The sequence below is a fragment of the Labrus mixtus genome, chromosome 2 (assembly GCF_963584025.1).
Source record: "Labrus mixtus chromosome 2, fLabMix1.1, whole genome shotgun sequence".
NCBI lineage: Eukaryota > Metazoa > Chordata > Actinopteri > Labriformes > Labridae > Labrus > Labrus mixtus.
In genome coordinates, this window is record NC_083613.1 from 30035126 (window position 1) to 30060284 (window position 25159).

A 25159-nucleotide genomic window follows, 5' to 3' on the forward strand; every position below is an offset into this window, starting at 1 on the left:
GGTGGCCTGGGTTCGAGTCCAGCCTGTGGCTTCTTTCCCTGCATGTCACTCTGTCCTCACCTAAGAAGCATTATTATGACTAATAAGATTTATTACTCATTTTAGTTTTTTTGTTCATGTGACTATTCACGGCATACTGCAGCGTATTACACTCTTATTTACAAACCCCAAAAAAGAAGAGAGGAGAATAAGTTAAGGGAATTTTGGCTTCAAGATGAAAAAAACTGAGTACGGTTGTTATGAGGTGACTTGCGATCCACACTAAGCAGACTTTCTTTGTTTTTTTCAGAATAATAACAATGATTATCTCTCTATCATTCTTTGTTTTGCCACTTTTGAGTAAAACGCACAGATGTAACTAAGAAAAACAAGGTCGTCTTTTGGATAAATTGGATTTATTACTTGTGTTAATGAAGGGATTCTATACATTTTTATGGTAAGCAGTAATACTCGGGAGACATCGAAATCCAAATATTAGCAAGATTCCCCCATGATGTTCATCAGAGTTCAGTTTAAACTGAATTAACAACAAAAAAGACGCAACAATCTCGTCCTCCAAATGAACAAGGTTTGTCTGTTCATGTGTGCTTTTTAATCTGAAGCAAAAATAACTATTAGAACTGTGACTGAAACATTATTTCTTTTCATTCGATGAAAATCTCAGAGTACAAATAAATATTAGGGACTATCTCTCCCCTCTCTCTCTCTCTCTCTCTCTCTCTCTCTCTCTCTCTCTCCCCTCCTCGCTCTGCCCTGCAGTGGATTGTGTCTCGGTGTCTCTCGTATCTTCATAATCGCACGTTGTCTATTAATCTAAATTAATTTCACACACACTGCTCCCTGACTCCTGCCTTTTTACACACATTTAGCACGCACGCTCACACATCGCACATGCATACACTCGTAGATGCACCAAGACACACACACACACACACACACACACACACAGCACGCTTGCAGATTACACAGATAAATGGGTCCCACTCCCAGGCGTAAAATTGAACATTTGGATTTGCGGAATAAAAGCGTTGCGTTGTGATAAAAAAAAGAGTGAAAAGAAAGAGAAAGGAAAATCAGATAATTGAAGTGCTAAATCAAGTGATGGGAAAAGGAGGGATATGCATTCATTACGGTCTCCCTGTCGTTAGAGAACCAGGAACGGCTGGGAGGGACCTCGATCGCCTGCTTTATCTCTTTCTTCTTCTTTCTTTTTTTTTTTTATTCCCTTTGCGGTCTCGTCTTTCTGTGTTTGGGGGTCTGCTGGGAGAGAGGATTAGGATGTCTGTCTCCACACCTTTCTGTCCCTCCTGGGATACCGTACTGTCACTCAACCCTCACGTCCGCTTACAGGGGCACAGATAAGGGACCGAGGAATGAGTGACTGTATGTTTAGGTGTGTGTGGATGTTTGTGTGTGTGTGTGTGTGTGTGTGTGTGTGTGTGTGTGTCAGGAGGCTGCAGAACATGTGTGTTTGTGTGTGCGTCACTGAAGCGGTGACAAGTATGTCGCTGTGTCGCCCAGCGAGGAACTTGTCTCCTCCAGGGGGGGAAGATTAGAGAGAGAGACATGAGGAGCAAAACACAGACAGACTCGTGTCCTTTGTGGCTGTTTTTCTATTCGGTGTGTGTGTGTGTGTGTGTGTGTGTGTGGCTCAGGAAAGTTTCAGACGATCTAAGTGCATCTATGCAGGTTATAAGGAGAGAGAACTACTATTACTGCCCTGATTTGAAAAGGTTTTATCATAAGCTCTATTGAGACATGTGAACGAGTACGAGCCATGCTCTGAGAAAACAAGATGAGGACCAAAATACCAAACACAGATAAACCAAGCGGAAACCAACCAAAACAAGACAGAAGATTTCATCGACTTTCCTCTTGATTTTAACAGGATTTTTTTTTTTTGGATATTCCTCGTGTTTTAATCTTTAAAATTGATTTAATGGCTGATGACTAACTTCCAAGAGTTTTTCGTTTTGTATTGGGATTTATAAATCTGTCTACATCTGCAGGTATTTTTTTTAATGCCTGTAACCATGGCTACAGGGTATACTGTATGTCAGACCAGATGATAAAGGTTTTTTAGATTTTCCAGCAGCAAAAAATCCATAATGAGCGATTCTCATGACTGTTAAAAGAAAGCAGGATGAGATGTGCCATCAGAAAAAAAAGACCAGATCAGCTAAGAGATAAGATGGACCACTTTGTCCACAGGGGGCGCCAAATCGAGACAAACAGGAAGTTCCACATCTTTAAGTCTACCTTTGGGAACTATACTCACTTTTATAACATATTCATATTTAAGTCTTACATTTTTATTCAGATAAAAATCCTTTGAGTTGAAATTGAGGTTACATTCAAATTTCAGTGGCTCTATGAGTAATCACACCGTGTCTCAGAGATTTAAGAGTCTCTCTCAAGAGCCACTCACAAAAGATAAAAACGAGTGCGTTGTGTGTTCTCTCCACAGCGACATCGGTGGCTGCCACACAAGTGTCAGGAGTGACCAGCGACTCAGCCGGCTCGTCGTACTCCATCAGCGGCATTCTGGGAATCAGCTCGGCTGCCGACGTGGGCAAGAGGAAGAGGGACGACGGTGAGCAAAAAAAAACTAAAATGTTGAAGAGTGTGTGTGTGTGTGTGTGAGATAAAGTGCTTCACTGTGCTTTTTTTTTGTTTGTTTTGAAAGTGCACTGTAAAAAAAAACAAAAAAAAACACCAAATACATACACACATTATAAGATGACGGACAGCCCCGAGACCCTCCACCTCACCCCATGGAAAGAACTGAGCACAGGAGGATTGAATGTGTGTGTGTGTGCATGTGTGTGTGTGTTTGAGTGCAATATGGGAGTTCTGAACCAAACATCTTCATTGAGAAAGTCTTATTTGTTTACTATCAGAGCTTCACTGGAGAGCTACCTGAGAAGACAGTTTATGCATGCACTATTGATCACACACGCTGTCGTACTGGATCGATGCTGCATGTTAATAGAGGCGTGTTGGGGGGGTTTCTCACTTACTGGACTGTATGTGTACGTTTGGTGTATGAGGATGTGTAACGTGGAATTACACCTGTGCATGTCAGTGAGTGTGTGTGTGGCGGTGTCAGCGGCATTAAAAAGCCATCACACAGACGGTCTCCTGCGGTAAATGAGACAGGACCAGATGTCGGAGCGAGGGGGGGTGACAGAACGCCACTGGGGGCTAGTTCTCGCTCTCTCTCTGCAACTCACTGACACACAAATATATACACACACACACACACACACACACACACACACAGATACAGTATGGGATGTTTTGCCAAATGTTGATACATTTCCAAAACATTCCAGCAGGTACAAAAATGAATCCCAGGTGCTTCTGTTCTGCCACAAACTGTTCATCAATCTCCTCTAAATTAAACGGATCAACTTTACAGAAACATTTGATTAATACAATAATGTTAAGGACAGGCAGGTAAAATCTGTTTATAGAGCACCATGCGCACATGGAGCGACTCAAAGTGCTTTACAAAGTTTAAAAAAACACAACGTTAGGAGCATTATTAAGCACAAAATACAAATCAATCAATCATTATCTGTGTAGCGACAATTCATGTCAAGTGTTATCTCGAGACGCTTTACAAAAGAGCAGGTAAAAGACCTTACTCATTAAGAAAAATGGGATGGGGGAGATGGGGCTTTCTACTTTGTATTCCTCACATTCCTGTTGTCCACACTTCCTTGATGCTGAGGTGGAGGTCGGAGCAGGCCGTGTATGAGTGAGGACGGCGGTTGGTTGTAGTGCCAGATCAGCTCGCTGAAGGTTTGGGTGGGGGGGGGGGGGCTCCGTCTACTTGAGAGCCTGGCTTCTGCTGCCGGGACAAGGCACTCGATTCTAAAATATATTAGAGCATAAGCACAACTACCATTGATAACTAACAACACAGCTTGTTTATTTAGGTCCTAAGCTAAAGATCCCTTACTAACATAACATATTGGAAACGCCTTTATTAAGTTAATAACTAATCAGTTGCACTTATTTGTTTGCGTCTTCTTTCAAACCTTGTAAGTTGCTTCCGAACAACCTTTTTTTGAAACTTTAACTCTTCATATATTCTGAAGGGACTTTCACCCTAACCCTTTGTTGCATTAGAGAGCAAGACAGAAACAAAACAGGAATCGATTTCTGGAGAAAAAAACACAACAAAAACGGGACAAAAACTCAAAATATTTCTCATGCAAGACGAAGGACATGAAGACCAAAGTATACCGAGGTTAACCTTGAATCCAACGAGAGCACTTCACAGAATGTCATGTTTTATACTCACCCTAGATTTCCCTTTTAACACGTTTTGCTAAACCCTGTGTCCATCAGAAAAAGTCATGACTGTCAATGTTATCAGTTAAACATGTTTGTTTTCAGCTTTGACAAGTTTCAGATGATCTTATATATCCACACATTACTGAAAAAAAGAGTTCTGTCTAGTTATCAGAATGTATCCTACACTATTATGTGTGCTCTGATGTCTGTGTGAAAGACTCTGTGGTTGAATCTGCAGCTGATATAGAAGCTCTGCAATCTAATTAGCAGCATTATTGTTTCACTTTGTTCTTTACGTGCCTGACATGCCACACCATGTGCTACATGTGTGGCATATCTGGTGTTTTGTTTTTTTTACTACAACTCGGCCGCATGTTTTCTTAATTCATATCGAAATACTGTATCACTTCACGTTTCACTGAAGCGGCCAGAAAGCGCCAGTCGAGGCGTTGGTGTCGCTTGGGCGGCACGTTTTTTATCTGCAGCGTTCTCTGTGGCGGAGGTCTGCGCGGTCGGCTCTGTGGTCTAATTAACAGCATTGCTAATCACAGCTTCCATTAGAGCAGCCCCCGCTGGATAATGACACACACACACAGCAAGGGGCGACAGGGCGAACAGCATGCACTGACATGGACAGACAAACACATACACAATGATGCAAGCTTCTCACTGCCGTATGTCTCGTCTGCACGAACATGATCACACAGAGGGAGGAAGACATGAACATACACATGTCACACTCACATGACCAACAATGGTACAGCTTTCTCTTGTTGACTTTCTGGTTTCGTCTATTCCCAACAACAGGTGATATGTCGCTGCAATAAGACGGAGAAGGTTAACCTCTGTGTCATTGTTGTTATTGTACATGGTAGGATTGTCACTATTAAGCTTCAAATGTATGGTTCAAAAGGAGGCCGCTTGGCATGCTTCAGGTGTTTTTGCTGTTTTGTGTTACTGTGAATTAAAAAAAAAAAAAGGTCATATAGAATCACATCACATTGTGCGACATTAGAAATATCATACAAACCTGTGTGCAGGAAACCTTTGTTATCGGCTGTAACTCCAAAGCATAGAAATGGCAGCTGTTTTAGAAATGGGAACACAGGAAGGCGGGATCATGCTAACGTGTTTCTGTGCGAGGGTGTGTGTGTGTGTGTGTGTGTTGTCGGCAGCAGGAGTGTGTGTTGGGGTAAATCCCTGTGATGACCTGTGCCCCCCGCCAAAGTGAGGGGAAGTGGGGGGTGACCGGGGGGCAGAATGTCGATGAATGGGAGTGAATGGAAGAACTTGACTTGTGGGGCCAAAAGGGGACTATTGTATCTTAACCTATTCTCCCCATAAACAAAGGGTGTGTGTGTGTGTGTGCGTGTGCGTGTATGTGTGTTGGTGTGTGTGTGTGTGTGTGTGTGTGTGTGTGTGTGTGTGCAAAGTATGTTTGGAAAAATTAATGGAAATCAAAAAGCAGTGTCTAGAGCTGTTTTCTGAAAAACACAAAACTCCTGAAAATGTCTATAAATTGTATCAATAACACATTTCTATTAATTTTCAGAACCACCTGCCCCCAAAATCTTTTTAAGTACACACACGTCCCTCACAGTGTGACGTTTTCCTCTTGGAGGGGTGTTGGTGGGGTCTCAGGAGGCTGGACATCACATAAAAAAAGACACTGCAGTAATCAAAGCTGGCAGGCAAAGCGTTAGAGTCTGACTAATGTAATGGCATTTTTGCCTTTTATAACGATGCTTCATGTAATTGGACATATTCACAGTATCAACAAACGAGTGGAGAAGAACGTAATGGAGATCAGAAAAGAGAAAGAAGCTGCTTCATTTCGTGCATGAAGATTGCACCAGTTGCATTATATGAATGTCATCATCCCCACCTGCTCGCTTGCAGTGAATTTACTTCCTGCTGCGTTAACACATCAGCTCACCCTGACTTCATGCAGATTTTTTACTGGGATGATATTTTCAAGAGTTTTGTTATATATGTGAAAAACCAAATAAGAAAGAAGATATTCGTCAATGGCATTTACCCAGAATGCCGAGCTGACCCCTCACCCCGTTGTGCATCCACTGTGACATGCAGCAGCTTAGCAGATAAAAGGCGCTGGAAGTAAGCAAAAGACAGAGCACGAAGGAGAAGAGGGAGGCGAGCTCCGCCCTTCACCCTGAGTCCCTCTCTCTGTTCCCTGCCCACACACAAAAAAAAAAACTTTGATCTCTGGAGTTTACATGACACACACACACACACACACACACACACACACACACACACACACACACACACACACACACACACACACACACACACACACACACAAACTCACGGGCTGGGGCTGCGAGGTCGGACTTACGACCCTTGTCCCTATCAGTATGATAATCTATGTCAAGTGCAAAAAGATGCACACTGGTGGTGTCCAACCCCCTGCAGACACACACACACACACACACACCAACACTCACACTCACTCACACACACACACACTCACACACACACACACACACTCACACACACACAGACACACAAGCACTGTGATATACCCACAAACAGGTACCAACCCATTAAACTCTCAGAGGTATTTGGATTTAATAATTCAACTGTTCCTGGGTTTTTCGAATAAATGGCAAATATAGGCCGAGTCGGAGGGAGACTGTGAAAGAGCGAGGGAGAACAGGGTGAGAGAGAGAGAGAGAGAGAGAGAGAGAGAAGGCGGAAGAGAGAGGAAAAAGGCAAGAAGGAGAGAACAATAAGGGCTCATTGTTTGTTTTGTTCTGCTCTGAAAAAGAGGGAAGAGAAGCGCTTCCCTTCTGAGACTGACTCAGAGAGATAGAGGCAGCTGTGTGTGTGTGTGTGTGTGTGTGTGTGTGTGTGTGTGTGTGTGTGTGTGTGTGTGTGTGTGTGTGTGTGTGCGTGAGCGTGAGCGTGTGTGTAAGTGTGTGTGTGTGTGTGTGTGTGTATCCGACAGTGAATAGGATTTAACCCGTCACGGCAATGAGTTTCTTTACCCATCCATGGATACAATGAGCCCAGCCGGATATCAAGCTACCCACCCACCCACACTCACACAGACACAACACACACACACACACACACACACACGAGCACACACTCACCTACACACATTGATACAGATAAATGGACAATATTGATTATCATAAATAAAAGCTTTGTTCTTACTGCTCGATTACAGCAGGGTTCTGTTGTCTCCTTCATTCTCTCCGTCTCCTTTGTGGGTCCTCCATAGTGACAGGTTGGGTCAGTCTTTCAGTGTGTATTTGTGTGTGTGTGTGTGTGTGTGTACGACAGACAGAAAGCAAAAAAGCAATAACCTAGCTGAAATGGTGCCATCAGAGCTACATGATTGATCAATTGAATTCCATCATGAGGACTGGCCGGTGGGATTAAATGGGTCGCCGTGGGTTACCAGGCTAAAGCATCATACTGGCTTTATCTCCCCCCTGATTGGTCTGTCACCAGAGACCTGGACCATACACTCACTCCGCTCCCAGCATCTGTATATCAGTGTGTGTGTGTGTGACTATAGTAGAGAGAGAGAGAGAGAGATTATGATCAAGCAGTGTGTTTGTGAGTGTGAGTGAAAGGGGTTTTGTGTACTGAAAAGGTAAAGCGTGTTGTTGGGTTTTTTTTTTTTTTTTTTAGTTTTGCAGCTCTGTGTGAGAGTGAGAGGCAGCTATGGAATTTGAGGTTACCTACAAAGACTCACAATGAATGGAAAATCCCTCATTGTGCCGTAGTTCCACGCAGACATCAACTCTAGGATGATACCAAAAAATGATAGTTGTGCCAAGACAAGAATTTTATACTTTGATACCTTGGCAACAAATTATAAGTCCTAGAAATCCCATATTGGGCGATTTCTTGCTTTCAGAAAGACCCTCTAGCAGAGTAGAAGTAGCTAATCACAACATACTGGGGCAAGCAGAACGCAGGCTCACATGAATGATCATGAGTTTTTCTAAATCCTCTGAGTACTTCTTTAAAATTTAGGAAAAATTCAAAGACTGAACTTGTACTTAACTGGAATTATCTTTTAATATTGAAAAGGTAAAAAAAGTTTAGTTTCTTTCTGTCTCTTTCTTTCAACATCACTTTGTTGTTCTTCAGGATCAGCTTCTGGTGTTTATGGATCTGTATTTTCAGTCCAAACAAAAAAAACAAGAACAAATATATACTATATATATATATATATCATATTCGAAGCCCCTTCCCCATCTCCACCTGTCCGTCATATCACTCCCTCTGCTGAAGGACACACACTTGCGCGCACACACTTCACAGACACACACCAAACACTCAGTGACCCCCAGGACTAAAATAGGCTCTCAGGAGCGGTACGGAGCGATGAATTGGCTCTATAGCGGGGGATTTTCACCCTCATCCCCTTTTTCTCTTTATCTTTCTCTCTCGTTCTCTCTTTCTAATCATTTGTGGGCCGCGACTCTTCAGAGTTCTTATAATTGTCTCGTTCAGTCCCTCAGCCTTGCAATAACTGCAGGATACGAGAGCTCACAGTCTAATACTGATACCACGGCCATATATATATATTTGTGTGTCTGCGTGTGCGTGTGTGTGTGTGTGTGTGTGTGTGGATGTTACGACAAGAGAGACGGAGAAGGGCGTATATATGAGAGGCAGGAGTGTACTTTGGAGAGATCAAGAAGAAGAGACAGCGTATGCTCGGTAATGGATTGCATTTGTGTAGCATTTTCTCTGAGTCCCCACAATCTATGAAGTCACTCAGTCCTGTATCAGCTCAGCAGGGTTCATTTAAGTCCACACCTTGCTCAAACTTTTTCTCCACATCTGCCTCAGTGACTTATGTCATCAACCTGTACACTTTTACTCCTCCACTCTTTCTTTGTTATCTATTTTTCCTGGTTTCTCCCCCTGTATTACACAACAAACTCACCTGTTTCCCCCCCCCCCTGTCTCCTCCGTGCAGGTTTGCAGGAATCACCGCTGGCCAACGGGCACGGCCACAGTGGGCGGGACTTCCTCAGGAAGCAGATGAGAGGGGAGCTGTTCTCGCCGCAGCAGATCGAGGTATTGGACCGCCTGTTTGACAGACAGCCTCCCTGTCCAGTCCAATCCAGCTCTGACCTCTATGTGAGCCCTGAATCTGGCAAGGTAAGGGCGTGGCACCGTGCAGGCTCTGGGCTGACGCTGAGTGTGGGGACAGGTCAACAAGACTGTAGGGTGCTGTCCTGAAATTTAAAAGAACAGGTAGAGGCTAGGTGAGCTGTGGTAAACGATGTCCAATTTGAGGCTCCACCATAGAGGGTATAAATAATGGACGTAGTCTTAGTGATGTCACCCATTGGTTTGGATCCAACGATGGCCTTTGCAATATTGGAAATGCTATCTCCATCTAACTTCCGATCAATGTAGTGGCAGGCAAGAGAGTAGAGCTGGCCTTAAGCCTCCAGGCAAACAGCTGCAATGGGTCCTCCTCTCTAATTATGCAAATATATGAAGAACTCTTTGGCTTATTCAAATTAAAACTTTTGAGTTTTAACAAAAAGAATAACCCTCGTACATTATTTACAAATAAAATTCCAGGCAAAAATATAAAATATCAGTGGAGATCTGTAGTTTTTTTCAAAGCGTCAGTTCTTTTTTATTGGGTATTTTTTAAGGTATTGAACATTTGGAAAACCTTTAAGTGAGACTTTATTCAAAAACATTTAGAAACATTTCTAGCATAAGGTATCAAAGAGGGTAAACATAAATACACAATACTTAAGCCCTGGATAACTGTGAGTTATCAAGCAGAGCTGCAGGAATGCTAATATATGGTTGTTAGGTCAAGGTTACAGGGTAACATCATTCAGTCAATTTAAACCCACCACAGAGCTTGTGGAGTTTGATGCCCTCTCTTATCAAAGGTGTTAGATAAATAATGTTTGTCTCTGCTTTTAGCTTAAAGCCTGTCCTGCCTGCTATGCCTTGCCGTGCCATGTCAACTTTGTCAGACTGCGTCATGAAAATACTCCAAAGCAGCACACAACCATCGCATCCATCCTGATGTCTATTTTTTCCTGCTTGCTCATATCATGTGATGTCAGCATCATGTCGTCTTTCTCCGTCTGTCTGACACTCTGCTGTGTGTTTCTGCGCTCTGATAGATGTTGGGATGTCTGCAGCAGAGAGCCAGTCAGGCCTGGCCTATTGATGTTCCTATAATCTAGATACACTGCAGGGGTTAATGAGCATATTGACCCGGCTCTCATAATGACCTCACTTCCTGCTGCTTGGGGGAATGGCCGATGGAGCTGTGTGCATGCTGATGCATCTTGGAAATGTGCTGCATAAGTGTGTGTGAGACAGAAAAGAAGCCCTAACCCTAACCCTAACCCAGGCCAATCAAGACCCCCCACCCTAAAGCCTAAGCACTGAGCATTGACAGACTTTAAGGATGGCAGGTGTGCAGGGCTGGAAGGGCTTGAGATGGTATAGAAAATGAGGAGTAGGACACATTATCATGAGGAAGATGTACCAATGCATCCAAGGGGGGAAAAAAAGCCAATGAGTAAATTTGAATATTTGACTGGAAAACACAAACAACTCTACAGATCAATGGTCTTAGGAGTCCTAACCCACCACCAACTCCTTCATGAAAAATCACCACCCAAATTTCTGATATTTTTCAACCAATCAGATTTAGATAATAAAAAAATGTATTGTGCTGTTTGGACGTCAGACGGTACAGAACATGTTACAGAACCTATAAACGGATCAAAAAAAAAAAAAAACACTTTACAGACCTTTTTATTCTTTTTTTTTTTAAATTCCAGGCAAATATTCGCAACCCACTAAAAACAGCTGCCAGCCAACTTTTGGGGGGCCCACCAGTTGAGCACCACTGCTATCGATAACCACAAAACTAGCTGGGCTAAATATTTTCTATTTAAACTATCTGCACTCTCCCATCACATCATTGCTGACTTTGATTACATTTAGTTTTCTCTTCCCAAACATTACTGATTGCTGCTACAATAGAAGAACATTTGTTTAGATTGAGTGGAGGGTTGGGGCGTTCACATCCTTCATATGACCATGTTCACAATGTACTCTTGTTAAGGCCCATAAGAGAGCCTGAAGATATGTGGAAAGAGTTTAACACTTGATGAGGTCACAGTGGGACAGCACTAAGCACTCACACACTTAACAGGAACGCGCCTCAACGTATGGAAGTCGGAGAGTGTGGAGATTGGGTTTTAACCAAAGTGTCTTCATGTTGAATCCAAATTGACCTCCCACCCTTTTGCTGCAGAAAGTTAACATAATTCTGAGTGGAATGGACAGGTGTAAGTAGTACGCTGAATAACAAAACAACAATAAGCCTGCATTTGTATTCTACGGCTCTTTTCTTCAGTATCCTCTAATTTGCAGCCCTGCCGTCAAAATTAAGGAAATATTTTGCCAATATTGCAAAATGACACTTCTGTTTGCGTAACCTTTAAACATGCCCTGATATCAGGTTTATTTATCCAGTGAATGTCAAGGGCAAGAGGATAAACACACACAGGAGGAGTAGAAGTATATGGAGTCACATACAGGTTGCAGCCTTAGACCTTTAGGGCAAAGTTTTGCTTTTTAGCCCTTTCTCTTCCCGCTGACCGACATGGGGAGTGGAGTGGTACAGGGCGAGAGGTCGACAGGGATTGGCTCTAGTAGCTCTATAGACTACGACTCAAGACTATAATACCCATGATTCATAGGTCAGTGTCCTCTCTGAGCCCGGTCAAGCCACTGGGGTCTGTGGATAGGGGGCTTTAGACTGCGGGTCGCCCTGGGGTCAAACCGGCGCTGCATTGTCATTAGAAAGAGGAGCATACATCTGCACACACACTACCCACCGACATCGCTATCTGTCCCCCTACCTCCGCTCCCCTTCTCTCATGCTGTCTAGTCGACCAAGCCCCCCTCTTCTCCCAGAGGGAATGATTGACAGTCATACCCTTAACGTTGACAAACTGACAGCTACAGCTCAGCCTCTTCGCTATGTGGGATGAGGTGTCTTTGTGTGCGTGTGTTTGTGTTTGTGTGTGCGAGGTCAGGCTGGGTGGGTTATGGTCAAGGAGGGTCACTCTGTGTTTTGGCTGACATTCCTAAACGAAGCCTTGGACCTGCAGTCAATGGTGGTGCCTCTGCAGCAGCATGTGCGTGTGGCTTTGACCGAATGTGGCTTAGTGTTAATGTGTGTGTGTGTGTGTGTGTGTGTGTGTGTGTGTGTGTGTGTCGGTGTCTGTGTGTGTGTGTGTGTGTGTGTGTGTGGTGGTTTCATTTTTTTGAAAGAATGTGCAAAAATGCAAGTGGCTCAATTTCAGGTACCAATAGTATATTACAATGGTATACTAATATACTGTAATTTTACTGGTTATTTTAAGCTTCTCATTATCTCTTTGGCTTTCATGCGCTGAAACACGAGCCTCATTCATTATTTCTGCTTCCTTTCTCACAGATACAGATAAAAGAAAGTCAAATTGCTCACGTTCCTCGCAAGAAAATCTTATTTTATCTGTCACTAGTTGTTGCTCCTCTGTCCTGTTTGTCTCAGACCCTCTCTTTATCTCTCCACACTAACAAGCCGTCCTTTTATCTCATCTCCCCCTCGAGCTTTTTGTTCCCTCTCTCCCTGTAGTCTATTAAGTCCCACTATTAATTTGTGTGTGTGCGTGCTCCAATGTGTGTCTGCATGTGCGCCTGTCGGAGAGAGTTCATTTGAATTTCCCTTCAATCACTTCCTATTACCCAGGTGATAAATCAGCAGGGCTGATGGAGCCCCCAACCCAGCCCTGCTGCCCCGGGTCCAAATGCCCACCACAGCACCCAGCAGTCCCACTGCCCTGATTATGCTACATACCATCTAGTCACTCAGAGAGGGCCAAATGTTACTAATAATTATAATATTCTCCTGAAAAATATCTCGGTCTTCTGTACGGCCAATGAATCGATGTAAAGTTTCTGGTCTCATACTGGGTGGATTGTGAACTCCCCGTTTTATTCCAAACCTCTCTGGAAAGCTTGCGTTCAAACCCGCAGTTGACGTAGGGAGATGCCGACACAGTAATGGCGGCTTGTTAACTTCCACCCCCCCCCATATTCGTTCATACACATTTTATACTCTATTGAATACTGACTTCAGCTGGACAATGTTGTGTAACCCAGAGCAACAGCCTGGCTTTGTATTGTGTTTTGTAGCAGCGACGGCAGGATTCAATTTCATACTATGCACACGACCCATTCCAGTGCATTGAGGACACCTCCGTCTTCTAGGTTCCCCCGGCGCACATACACAATCACAATCACTGAGCAGGCAAGAGAGCCAGTGCACCAACGCCATCATCAACACCAAATCTCAGATTAACCGCAAGTAGCCAGACGACTGTAGTGTTATTTACCATTAAAGCTATTCCTCAAAGACGTCGAGTAAAAGTCAGTATTGAGCTTGAATCTATCCTGCAACATGTTTACTTTGAGTCAGATGTAACCTGGAGAAGCTGCGGTAGTACATACAGTATGTTTGCTATAGGGAACATTTTGGAGTCTTCTGGGCAGGGCTAACAGTCACTGATGGAGATACCTGCGATAAATGCTCGCAGTAACACATGCAGACACTCAACACAAGCTTCACTGCAAAAGGTCCTTTAGTTTCCAAAAGTCTGCAAAATGTCCAGAAGGTACTGTAATGAATTATCTGGGTGTTTCTTCCATCTCTGCATATTATTGAATCAAAATCAAAGCATATTGATCAATAATCAAATCGATATAGAATCTAATCGTGACCTAAAGAATCGAAATCGAATTAAATTGGGAGGTTCTTGACAATACCCAGCCCTACTAACTACAAATACACACAAACACACACACACACTCATATATATAAATATATATATATTGATTTAAAGAAATCTTAGTCAATTTTTTCATATAAAATTCATGAACTTCTGCAGCCTCTCCCCAGAGTTGAGGTCTATCTGGCCCGTCAGGAAATAAATATCCTCCCCACTGCTGCCACGCTCAGTTTGAGCGCAGATGAATTCCTTCCCCACAATCCTTGTCTCCGTTCGTGGGCCTCTGAGGGAATTGTGTTTGTTTATAGTCGAGCCTTTTTCCATCAGGAGCACACAAGACAATGTGGAGAGAGGGAGAGAGAGCGATGGAGAAATCCAGATCTATTTGGGGAATGGAGAAAAAGGGAAATACTATTATGCAAATTGGTGCAAGCCAACGGGGCCAGGCTGTGTGTGAGTGTGCATATGTGTGTGTGTGTGTGTGAGTGTGCATATGTGTGTGTGTGTGTGTCAGAGGGGCCGATTAGGGCTCATCTGTTATTGATGTGAAATTTGGACAAAACCATTACCCTCTCAAATGTGAGTCAGTGGACCAACCTGCTGTGTGTAAGGGATGGAGCGAGTGAGCCGGTCATAATCAGCCAATAGGAGACATGTTTTTATGAGTCTCAAACCCTGTAACAATACCAAGATTAGCATACACTGTTTGTGTCCACTTAGCACAATTTATAATTTTAACATTTTAGAAATCCATTATTTTTATGTTTCTGAGTCTGAACTGCTAATTAGTCATTCGAGAAAGCTGTCAAATCATCGGGAGTCGGTCGTGAATTAAGAAATACAAGCTAAACGAATTATTGCAGTAAGGAGGAAATACTATTTATTTTATTTTTGGTCTCAATAAACCAAAACTTGGCTCAGTTTGATAACTTGGTTTGGTTTGATTGATTTGGTAAGTGGAAGTCGAGGCGCATCAATTCTGTAGTTTTACCAGCCAGATCCCTTCTGCACATGTCTTGACTCCAAATGACATCACCAGAGTGATATGTTAGCGCCCTTCACGAGGGTGTTTCAGCTTCAATTTAAAATGTACAACAGAAGGAGATGCGTCCGTATTTAAAGACGGTCTGAAGTCTGAGCATGGAGTTATTCTTTTAGAGTTTTCAAAAGGACTGTGCTGTCTTCATCTCAGTTCTTTCCATATTATCTTCTCCCTCCTTTTCATTTATTCAACATTTCTCTGCATCATTACTATCCCATCTCACCCTTTGTTCATGACTTGAGTAAAGTACGTCCTGACCAATGTTTAGCTTCCTCCTGCCATCTTTTCTTTTAACCCTCCATCCTGCCCCCAATACGACTCACACCCCACCTCCTCCTCCACCCAAACGCCAACCCTTCCAAGGCAGCTGCGTCCCCCCTCTTTGATGAGGGCTGATGGGGCCTTATGAGCGCTGGAATTGACAACATTTACGGGGCCGAATGAGAATGATCCATCTTCCTTAGCGGGGCTGTCACCCCACTGGCCAAACTTCATCATGGCCAATTACCACGGCAGACCCCGTCTTCTCTGTCGCTGCTGCTGCCTGGCCCCCATCTACATGGAAACATGGAAACATTAGACACCATTACAATACGCCAAGAGAGGGAGGAGGGGCTCTAGGGAAAGTGTGTATGAATGGGTGAAAAAAAACTACAGGTGTGATGTGTCAGGGGGAAGGGGGGGGGGGGGTGTTAAGAGAGAAAAGAGCTTAAAAATGTGTCTGAAGTGTAAAGAGAGAGAGAGAGAGAGGTGTGTGTGTGTGTGTGTGTGTGTGTGTGTGTGTGTGTGTGTGTGTGTGTGTGTAGTGTACAGAGTAAGCTCTTATTTGGCAGGTCACAGTCCAGTGGTTGTGTTGTGTGTTGACGAGCACAGGGGTGTTTAAGAGGTCAGTGAGCACAAACACACGCCCACACTCACACCTCCACACACACAGATGCAGAGGTATTAAAAGGGTCAGTGCGAAACTCTCACCTCATCACCTAAAGGAAATTCTGATTGCTGTCATTAGTGTACACACACACACACACACACACACACACACACACGCACACACACACAGAGGCAGGTTAGCAGTCGAGAAAAGACGAGGTAATTCAATGAATATAGAAAAGTGAGTTTTTTCCTGCTCACATTGCACCCAAAGCAAGTTGTCACCACAGCAAACAAAAACAACTCAAATGCAAAGTGATGAAAAATGTTATTTGTAAAAGTTGTAAAATATTAATATTCAATTAAGGCATGTGTAACGGAAACTCTCAGCCAGCATGCATCAGTACCTTTTTTCAAACTCTGTTTTCTCGTATAGTAAATTTAGTTTTTTGTCAGTTTCAGATCTTGATTTATCTCGTTATCTTGGGAATAAAAAAGCTGGTTTTCCAGTGATAACAATCTAATTTTAACAGTTTTCTTGCGATGTTGAGAACTTGATATCACAGAGAAACCAGCATTGCTCATTCAGAGATAAATAATTTGATATCTGAGGAAAACAACCAAAATTTACTTTTCATGGGAAAACTGAGTAAAATAAAACGTATGGATGTATCTCTATTAAGGGCTACCACAATATATAACAATTGTACTCAAACACACACACACACACACATGCACAAATAGACAGCGGACAGGTCATTCAATCATGATGAGCGTAGCGATCTTGAAAATAGTGGTTAATCTATATCTAGGTGATCATCATTTCACTGCCATCCCTACACACACACACACACACACACACATCTGGTGGAGGAGGGAGGATGGATGGGTCATGGGTCTGTGTCGGGTTCAGATGGAGGTGAGGGGGCAGTTTCCTATATTCATCTCTCTGTCTGCAGTTTGGGAGAGAGTTCATTAAATCAGGTTTTTAGAGAAGCAGCTTCACGTTTAACGTTAAAGATTATCATGTTTTATTTCTTATTTAAAAACTTTTAAAGAATTATACTTTGACCACAGGGAGCGCTGAAAAGTGACGTAACTCCAACATTCCTCACAGGCGCTTTAATACATTTTTTGTTTTGTGGTAATTGTCAAAAAACATGTATCTGGTAAATGTAAAACTAAGAGACATCTGTAATAAAGGTTATGTAAAGAAACAGCTGGACATGTGCAATCAAAAGTAAGACTTATTTAAAGGCTTACTATGAGACTTTCAGAGTCAGATCAAAACAAAGTCTCTCTTCAGACACACCTCCTTCATCCCTCAGCTCCCCCCGCCCCTCCCCTCCTGTTTCACAAGCAGCGTTCTGTAAGGCAGAGACAGCAGCAGACAAGAGCTAATAAACATCTGCAAAGTAAAAAAATATGCATTTTAAAGTTGGTTCGGTTGTTACACGTTTGTCTTTTTAGGCCACAGAAAGTATTTTCTTCAAATTGGAAAGTCTGTTGGTCTCCTTCAGTTGTACTCAATCTACTCATGCAACGAAGCACTTTCTCAGAGTGGGCGGGGCTGTCAAAAAAACAGGAAGACAAAAAAATCGCACAACTTAATAACAACCAGAAATTGCTTTGCCACCGCAGTCTGCTCTTCTCTATATGTTTTACACTTTGTTGTAGTGGCTGTGTGATTGTGTGTGTGTGTGTGTGTGTGTGTGTGTGTGTGTGTGTGTGTGTGTGTGTGTTAGGAGCACTGTGAGCTGGTGTGTAGGTGTGTAGAGATGATCACAGTAGTTATTGTTGTTGGTATCTGGGGAGACAAGAGGCTTTGCATTAGCCATGGTCTATACGATGTCTCTGTGTGTGTGTGTGTGTGTGTGTGTGTGTGTGTGTGTGAAGGAAGTGTATGATGTGTTTTTCAGTGTGTGTGTGTGTGTGTGTGTGAGGATGGGAGAGATAAAGAGAAAGAGCGAGCTGATCCTGTGGTTATAGACTGTTGGACCTGGTTGTACAGTAAATCCCTGTCTTTGTAAACAGATCAATAAACTCTCCACTGTAGGAGTCTTTCTGTACGTGTGTGTGTGTGTATGTTTCTGTACCTGTGTGTGTGTGTGTGTGTGTGTGTGTGTGTGTGTGTGTGTGTGTGTGTGTGTGTGTGTGTGTGTGTGTTCGTTCATACTAAAGCTTCATTGCTCTTTGCCACAAGGCAGCATACTACAATACATTTATGCTGTATGTAGCAGAACATGTAATGATTTCATATCTTTTTTCCCCCCCCTTCTCTCATTTACTCTCCCTCCGCTCTCAGACGTCGGACTATTCAGCCATGGCCTCGCTCGCCGGTGGACTGGATGAGATGAAGAACAGTTTGGCCAATCCCGGTTCGGGGGCGGAGTTAGGAGCCAGCGTGTCCGGTCCACAGTCCTATTCACTCGTTCCAGGTAAGAAAGACATCCAACATATAAACTACACTCCTGCTCAGATTCAGACTTTTTGTTCCCTCAGTTAAACCGGACGATATCTAGAAAACAGGGACGAGTATATTTGGATGATCAATAAAACTGCTAACCATGTTTAAGGATTATACCCAGATGTTTCTTATCTTTAGACTTGTTTTTGGGAACATCTCTTAAGCTTGTTTTCTTACGTATTGCTTTAATTCCTCTTCCGTTGCACCTAAATTGTCTTCACTACGTTATGACTGAATCCAAAAAAATAAGCAAAACCAAAAAAACAGTCTAACGTTAGTATGACTTTAAACACAGTCATTTGTATTCAATGCGCGGTGACATTTCATTTTTAAGTCTACCTCAGCAGAGATGGCAGCTACACAGATCCTAAGTGATCCTGTTTGAAGAGCTCAGTGCGCTGGGAGAGGTGAGCAGCCCAGAGGAGTGGAGGAAAAAAGAAAGGTGGATAAAGAGAGGAAAAAGTGAGGGCCTCGCCTCCTCCTCCTCCGTCTCCATTTAGAGGTGCCAGGAGAGGCAGCGGTTAATTAAGAGCAGACCAGGGAGCACTTGGACAAGGCTTCGGCGTTCCCATCTGTAATGAGGGAAATCATAGAGCTGGGATTTTGGGATATCTGGGAAAGGGCTCTTTTTTTTTTTTCTTTTTTAACCCACTGAGGAATATTACCTGGAAAAGAGCGACAGAGAAAAGGAACGAGAGAGAGAGAGAGAGAGAACATTTCCATTTCTGCTTATGCATGCAAGCACACACATTCATATTCACACATGCATCTTCTGAATATTATGCATGCATTTCCTTGCCTTGTCTATTCCCTCAGAATAGGGCTCCCTCTAGGGGATCAGATGTCTGTGTGTTTGACGCAGTGTTATTGCTTCCTTGAAGGGTTGTTGGTCCGGACACAGGCAACATTTAGACATTCAATTTTCCTTTCCAAATCTGTAGGGCATTTTCATTTCCCCCTGATCTTCACCTACTCCAGTCCAAAGGGACATATTGTACATGGAAGATTTCCTCCATGTTTGATATTTGTTGCTCTGATGGCTGTTTTATTCAGAGGAGTTCAAGTAATAGAGAAAGAGAGCCAGAGGAAGCATGTTTTGTCCGCTGCTGCAAGTGAGCGCGGAGGAGACTTGTACTTGCAGTTGACCTCTACAGTAAAGCTGTGGAGAGCAGATACGTCAACACAACTGGCATACATGAACACAAATACAGTGTATGCACAGACACAGGAACACACACGCTCACACACACACACACACACACACACCTCAGAGGATCTGGCCCTGTCTGCCCCCTCTAAGTTGGGCTGTAGAGAGTCCATCTCTCCTCTCCTCCCTCCCTCTCCTCCGTGCCCTGTGCACTGACCCTGAGCGGATGAGTAGCCCGTCTGCACTAATGCCTCGCTGTCGCGTCAAACACCGAGAAAAACTTTACTACACTGAGACAGGAGAGGGGAGGCGGAGAGGGACAGAGGGGGAAGCACGGAGGAGAGAGAGAGAAGGGATTCATGAGAAAGAAGCTCAAGTAGTGAGGGAGCTGAAGAGGCCGATATTAAGTGAAGAGGTCAGAAAAATGAGAGGAGGAGGAGGAGGAGGAGGAGGAGCCTCAGATGATTTGTAACCACACAGTTTTACTTTGCCTATTCCCCTCCCTCATCAACTCCACTACTGCTCCCATCTATTTTTCCCTTTTTATGCCTTGAGCACGGAGCGGAGCACTCACACTAGTCAAACAAACTGGACTTTGAGGATATGAAGCGTCAGGATGCTGTTTGTCTTTGGTTGGCTTCTTTCAGCTGGCACCAAAAGACTTGAGAGAGTTTCTCGTGTGGCATTTCTGATTGGCTGGTATTTCTGATATTTAATTAAGGTTTGAATGTCAAATGTCCAATCGCTGCATTTGTTTAGCACTCATGAATATCATTTCTATTCACATGGCTTTTGAGCTCCCTGTGAAACTAACGATAATGATATTTCAGCTGTCCTGCTTAAATCAAATCTGTAATTTGGCATTCAGTGACTTTCTTTTTAATGAAATAACAGAGGATGATATTCTTGATAATACAAGAAACTAAATACATAATGGATAGTGAGTCACTGAACCAAAAAAAAAGAAGGGATGACAACTCCCTCAACTATTTCAATACTCGACAAACTAACGAGTTTCCCATCAGCCTTTGCTGCACTTTGTCTTTACTGCTCTGCTTTTCTCTGCTTTTTTTTTTTTTTTTTTACCGTTACTTATAACCACTTGTCTTTTCTTGATATTTTGTTTTAAATATACTCGCAACATCATTAAAAATGAGGGTATGTCCTCAATTACTCCTTGAGATTTATATTCAGGTTAAATGAAGAAAACTAATTTTTGTTCCAATGGGTGACGTCTGTACATTGTTTCTCCGTCATAAAGAGTTCAATTCAGTCATTTTCTCTGGATCTTGAGAATCAACTCGTTATCATGGAAAAAGACAGCGTTGTTATCCAGAGTTAACAGGATAAATAAGTCGAGATCTCTAGAGAACAACTGGAATGTCTCGTTATTACAGGAAATAAAAGTAAAATTGAATGATGCATGTTGGCTTAGGACTTTTGTAGAAAGGTGCTTTTAAATTTAATTTGTAGGTTTTGTTTGATGCTTTAATTATATCAAAATGTATGCACAATTGCTTCAATATAAATTAAATTTTGCTTGTAACAGATTATTTTTACATCATGGTAAAAGTCAGGTAAAGAAATCCACCGCTGTAACCTTACTTCTCTTCTCCGTCTTTGATGTTCTCTCCTGTTTCTCCATCTCCTCTCCTTGTATTGTATGTTCTCCTCTCTGTTTCACATCTTCTCCTCCTCCTCCTCCTCCTCCTCCTCCTCCTCCTCCTCCTCCTCCTCCTCCTCCTCCTCCTCCTCCCAGTTAGTTAGTGGTGGTTAAGTGGAGGGGAAGTGAATGGGATTGATGGTGTTAGCATCTGAGCTGTTTATGATGATGATAAATGTGTGTGTGCACGGAGAAAGAGGAGGGTGTTGATGTGTGTGTGTGTGTGTGTGTGTGTGTGTGTGTGGTTGTGTGTGTATGATGATGATGAATGGAGGGCTCCTTCTCCACGCACTCCCAATGTCTACTGCGTGCAAACATAGAGAAATGATTTGGGCCGACACACTGTCATGTAGTCTAATGCAGTTATATATCCAATCCACCTACTGACAGACAGAGGGAGGGAGGGAGGGAGGGAGGGAGGGGTGGCAGAAAGAGGAGGGGGAGATGGTAAATTAATAGATGTTAGCTGATGGAAAACAAGGAGGAAGGAAACAAAAGGAGGGACATCCTACATGTGCATTTTTAGTAAACAGCCTCCATGAGGGGTATACATTTAGGGGTGTTATTTTCAGCATTTTAATGATATTGAAATTTAATTATACAATCCTGCCAAGGTACACTGGATGTCAAATATTGATGCAGCACATTGAAGAAGTACCTTTGCCTTTAAAACACAGTTTGGATCAGGCGGAAACCAATTGAAGAAAAAAATGGATTAGCTGAAGGATCAAAGTAACTATTGCAACAGTTGGGGGCATCGGTGGACTAGCGGTTGCTTCCCACACCCCATGTACAGGGGCTAAGGTACTTGGGCGGGTGACCCAGGTTTGAGGCCAGCCTGTGATCTTTACAAATATCCAAGACAAAGGAAATGATCTGCATTTCTCAAACCATGGACCTACAAGCATTGAAAACTTGGGTGTTGACTGTGTGGATAGTAAATGGTAAATGGACTTTTCTCGTCTTCTGACTACTCAAAGCGCTTTTACACCGCGTGTCACACCTACACATTCACACACTGATGGTAGAAGCTGCAATGTAAAGTGACCATCAGAAGTAACTAAGCCAAATCATGCACAATCATTCGCCGCTTGACCTTCCAGTTGAGAGACGACCAACTCTACCAACTGAGCCACACACGCCCAAATAGTGACTTTTATCTTAAATATCTATGTTTGCCTTAGAAAACTGTCTCATTTTAACATTGATGCAGCTTTGTGAATTTATTATCTCAAGCTCTACCGTAATTGAATCTAACCTTTCTTTTTTTTTCTCTTGTTTCATGGTTTTGTAACCTGTCTCTTAAAAACAAAACATTTTCTTAACCAAATTTTCAAATGTGTGAGGAAGCTTATAGATGAGTCTTAACATAACCTTTCAGATCTGTATCCTGTACGGCTGCAGCGTACAGCGAGCTCTCTGCTCCATGACTGTTCTCATCCTCTTAAGTCGATAGTTTCTGCTTCTTGGCTCTCAGTTTGTTGCTCCTTAGGGGAGAGCAAAACGCTTAAAAAAAACCACTTTTGTACTCGCTGCCATAGCACTTCTTTAAAACGCTAGCACAAGATGATGCACTTTAACTATGGAAGGGTGTTTGAAACTTTTGAGTGTGTGTCTGTAAAAGCACTTTGTCATAACTTTTTAAAATAAATTATGTCTTTTTTTAGTATTGTGATGTCTGGATGTCCTTCGATCTTTGAATTTCTCTTGCTTTAATGTGTTGTTTATATCTCGGTAATCCTGAATCTCCAGCCCTTTTTAGGTCCTGATGAAGAAACCTCAAACCGTATTTGCAAATAACAGGCTTACAAACTGAACAAAACAGCGAGGTGTAAATGTGGTGATGCTTCTTATAACAGGATTTTTGATAATGCATTGATGAGAGCATGTGTATGTATTTATGTGTGTGTGTGTGTGTGTGTGATTACAGGTCGAGACCTAGCCAGCACCACTCTACCAGGCTACCCTCCACATGTTCCTCCTACTGGACAGGGCAGCTACTCCACCCCCTCCCTCACTGGCATGGTACCTGGTGAGTACACGAGCGCACACACCTGCATACACACACACACACACACACACACACACACACACACACACACACACAAACACACATGCACACACTAATTCAAACTGTGCCAACTTTTCTGATAACCAACAGTGCCATCTTACATCTGTAACTGTATTTACCTATCTGTTTGAATTCTCCTAAGATTATGTTTCACGTTTGTGTGTGCGCGTGTGAGTTTGTTGGTGTGAGTGTGTATGTCGGTGTGTCTTCAGGGGCTTACTTAGCTCTGCCACTTCCTCCTTCTTGTCTGTATGGCTGACAGTGCTCCCAGGGGGTGCTGTGTGTGCACGTTTGTGTATATCTTTACATATACGTGTGCGTTTGTGCCCGTGTTGTGTGCGCCTCTCTGTGTGTATCATTAGAAAGCAGCCACAGTAGCACAGCTGTCCCTCCTCAACATTAGTAATTTGTTTTTAATGAGAATCACCAGTGACCCACGACTAATTCATTCATTCCCTTCCACTCCGCCTTTCTACGCTGCTTTTGTGATTCAATCCTGGACCGCCATCCTTCCTCTCTCTCTCTCTCTCTCTCTCTCTCTCTCTTTCCCTCTCAGTGCTGGTCATGAAGTTTACTGCAGAGAAATAAAGACAGATACGCAAAAGCAACAGCGTCAGCAGAGCAAAGTCAAAAACAATGTTGTTTACAAGTTTTATCTCTGTGTATTTTCGATCATTCAGTCTCTGAAAATACGTACACACACTCACCCTCGGTGGACATGTAGGAACAGCACGTCTAAAGATGGGTAACCCTGTCGCCCTGTCCCCCCCCCAGCGCTCACCCCGTCCTGTCCTCAGGTTTGACAGCATATTCGTGTGTGGGTGTGAACGTGTGTGTCGGCATGCTATTGCTAGCGTGCCTTTGTGTGTTTGTTTTTGACAATGTGTGTGCGCGACCTTGACACTGAGCTACACAAGGGAGACCCCTGCGCCCTCCACTCCCCCTCCCTCCCCCGCCCCCCCCCTGTCTCCTAAACAACCTGACACGTTGCCGTCACTACGGTGATGACAAGGGGAGGATGTTCGCACCCGGGGATGCCATGGAGACCGCATCCCCGACCCCACCTGACAGACGCAGATAAACATACACACACACACACACACACACACACACACACACACACACACGCTCGAACAGTGGGTCGTGTGAGATAGAAAACTTGGGTTGTGCATCCAAATACGCACAAACAGACACACAAACCACCTCGACATCTAAAAGATACTGTGAATTCTCCGACTTGCTGACTGGAAGGAGATAATCTTCCAGCTTTGCTCCTCCAGCTCCACCATGTTTTATATCAGCACTTCCCAGGCAAATTATCCTCCTTTTTGTCCGCTCTGTCTAATATCATACCTTCATTAAGCAAGCAACTCTCTTCTGCTGTTCTTCTTCTTCTCTCGCTGCAGCAGGGGGGCTGACACTCAGAGGGGGTGTAGAGGAGCAGTGAGGCAGAACCGACAGAACGAGAGGGAGAGAGGAGGGATGGAGGAAGGGGGGGGGGGGGGGGGGGGCATCAGGGTCTGTGACTGTCAGCTATGGGAGAGGAATCCCCCGGGAGGAGTGAAGGTTCAGGAGAAGAGAAAAAAAAAAGAGCCAAAGATAGAAAAGAAAGGAGCGCAAGAGGAGAAGAAACGGGGAAGAATGTTGTTTTGATGTGAAGGGTGACGGGTTGGGCTGTAGTCTGAGAGGACGAGAGAGAAAAATAAAAGAGGAAAGGGGCAAGGGGAGGAGTGGGAGGGGGAGACGAGAGGAAGGAAGAGTAGACCCCAG

At 43.5% G+C, this 25159-nt stretch overlaps 1 protein-coding gene and 1 long non-coding RNA gene across 3 annotated transcripts in view; both read left to right on the forward strand.

Moving 5' to 3' along the window:
- The window catches only part of pax5 (paired box 5), a 57636-nt gene that overhangs the window by 23057 nt on the left and 9420 nt on the right, over positions 1-25159 (forward strand). For both annotated transcript variants that reach the window (XM_061065266.1, XM_061065268.1), the window contains exons 5-8: positions 2468-2593; positions 9275-9375; positions 18347-18479; positions 23249-23350. In XM_061065266.1, coding sequence (XP_060921249.1) covers positions 2468-2593; positions 9275-9375; positions 18347-18479; positions 23249-23350 — 462 coding nt within the window. The remainder of the gene's footprint in view (positions 1-2467; positions 2594-9274; positions 9376-18346; positions 18480-23248; positions 23351-25159) is intronic.
- LOC132995607 (uncharacterized) lies at positions 14188-17090 on the forward strand. Its single transcript, XR_009677036.1, has 2 exons — positions 14188-15947; positions 15978-17090. It is a non-coding gene; the product is annotated as an uncharacterized LOC132995607 (long non-coding RNA).